Consider the following 305-nt stretch of genomic DNA (forward strand, 5'->3'; position numbering starts at 1 on the left):
CCGTGGCGTGCCAGCCCCGGGTCGCGGCCTCCTCCTCGGCACGGACGGGCGTGGAGGTGGCCTGGTTCTGCCCGTGCCACCCTCGGGGGGGAGCGGGCAGGGGCTAACTCCGCTCGGTGCCATAACCACGGGCTGTCTTTCCCTCTGTCCTTTCCAGAGCACAGTGGCCTCACCACGGGAGTGGCTTTCGGCCACCACGCCAAGTTCATTGCCTCAACGGGCATGGACCGGAGCCTGAAGTTCTATAGCCTGTAGCCCTGGATGTGGGGCTGGGGTCTTGCTGCCGTGCTGAGGTTTGGGGTGGG

The 305-nt window shown here is 67.2% G+C and overlaps 1 protein-coding gene across 1 annotated transcript in view; it reads left to right on the plus strand.

The window, feature by feature from the left end:
- The window catches only part of PRPF19 (pre-mRNA processing factor 19), a gene marked incomplete at its 5' end in the record, with an annotated part of 4,163 nt that extends 3,858 nt beyond the window's left edge, over positions 1–305 (plus strand). Inside the window, one exon of the mRNA XM_010283035.1 lies at positions 158–305. Within this exon, the coding sequence (XP_010281337.1) occupies positions 158–255 (98 nt within the window). The remainder of the gene's footprint in view (positions 1–157) is intronic.

Source organism: Phaethon lepturus, unplaced genomic scaffold, assembly GCF_000687285.1.
Source record: "Phaethon lepturus isolate BGI_N335 unplaced genomic scaffold, ASM68728v1 scaffold44192, whole genome shotgun sequence".
NCBI lineage: Eukaryota > Metazoa > Chordata > Aves > Phaethontiformes > Phaethontidae > Phaethon > Phaethon lepturus.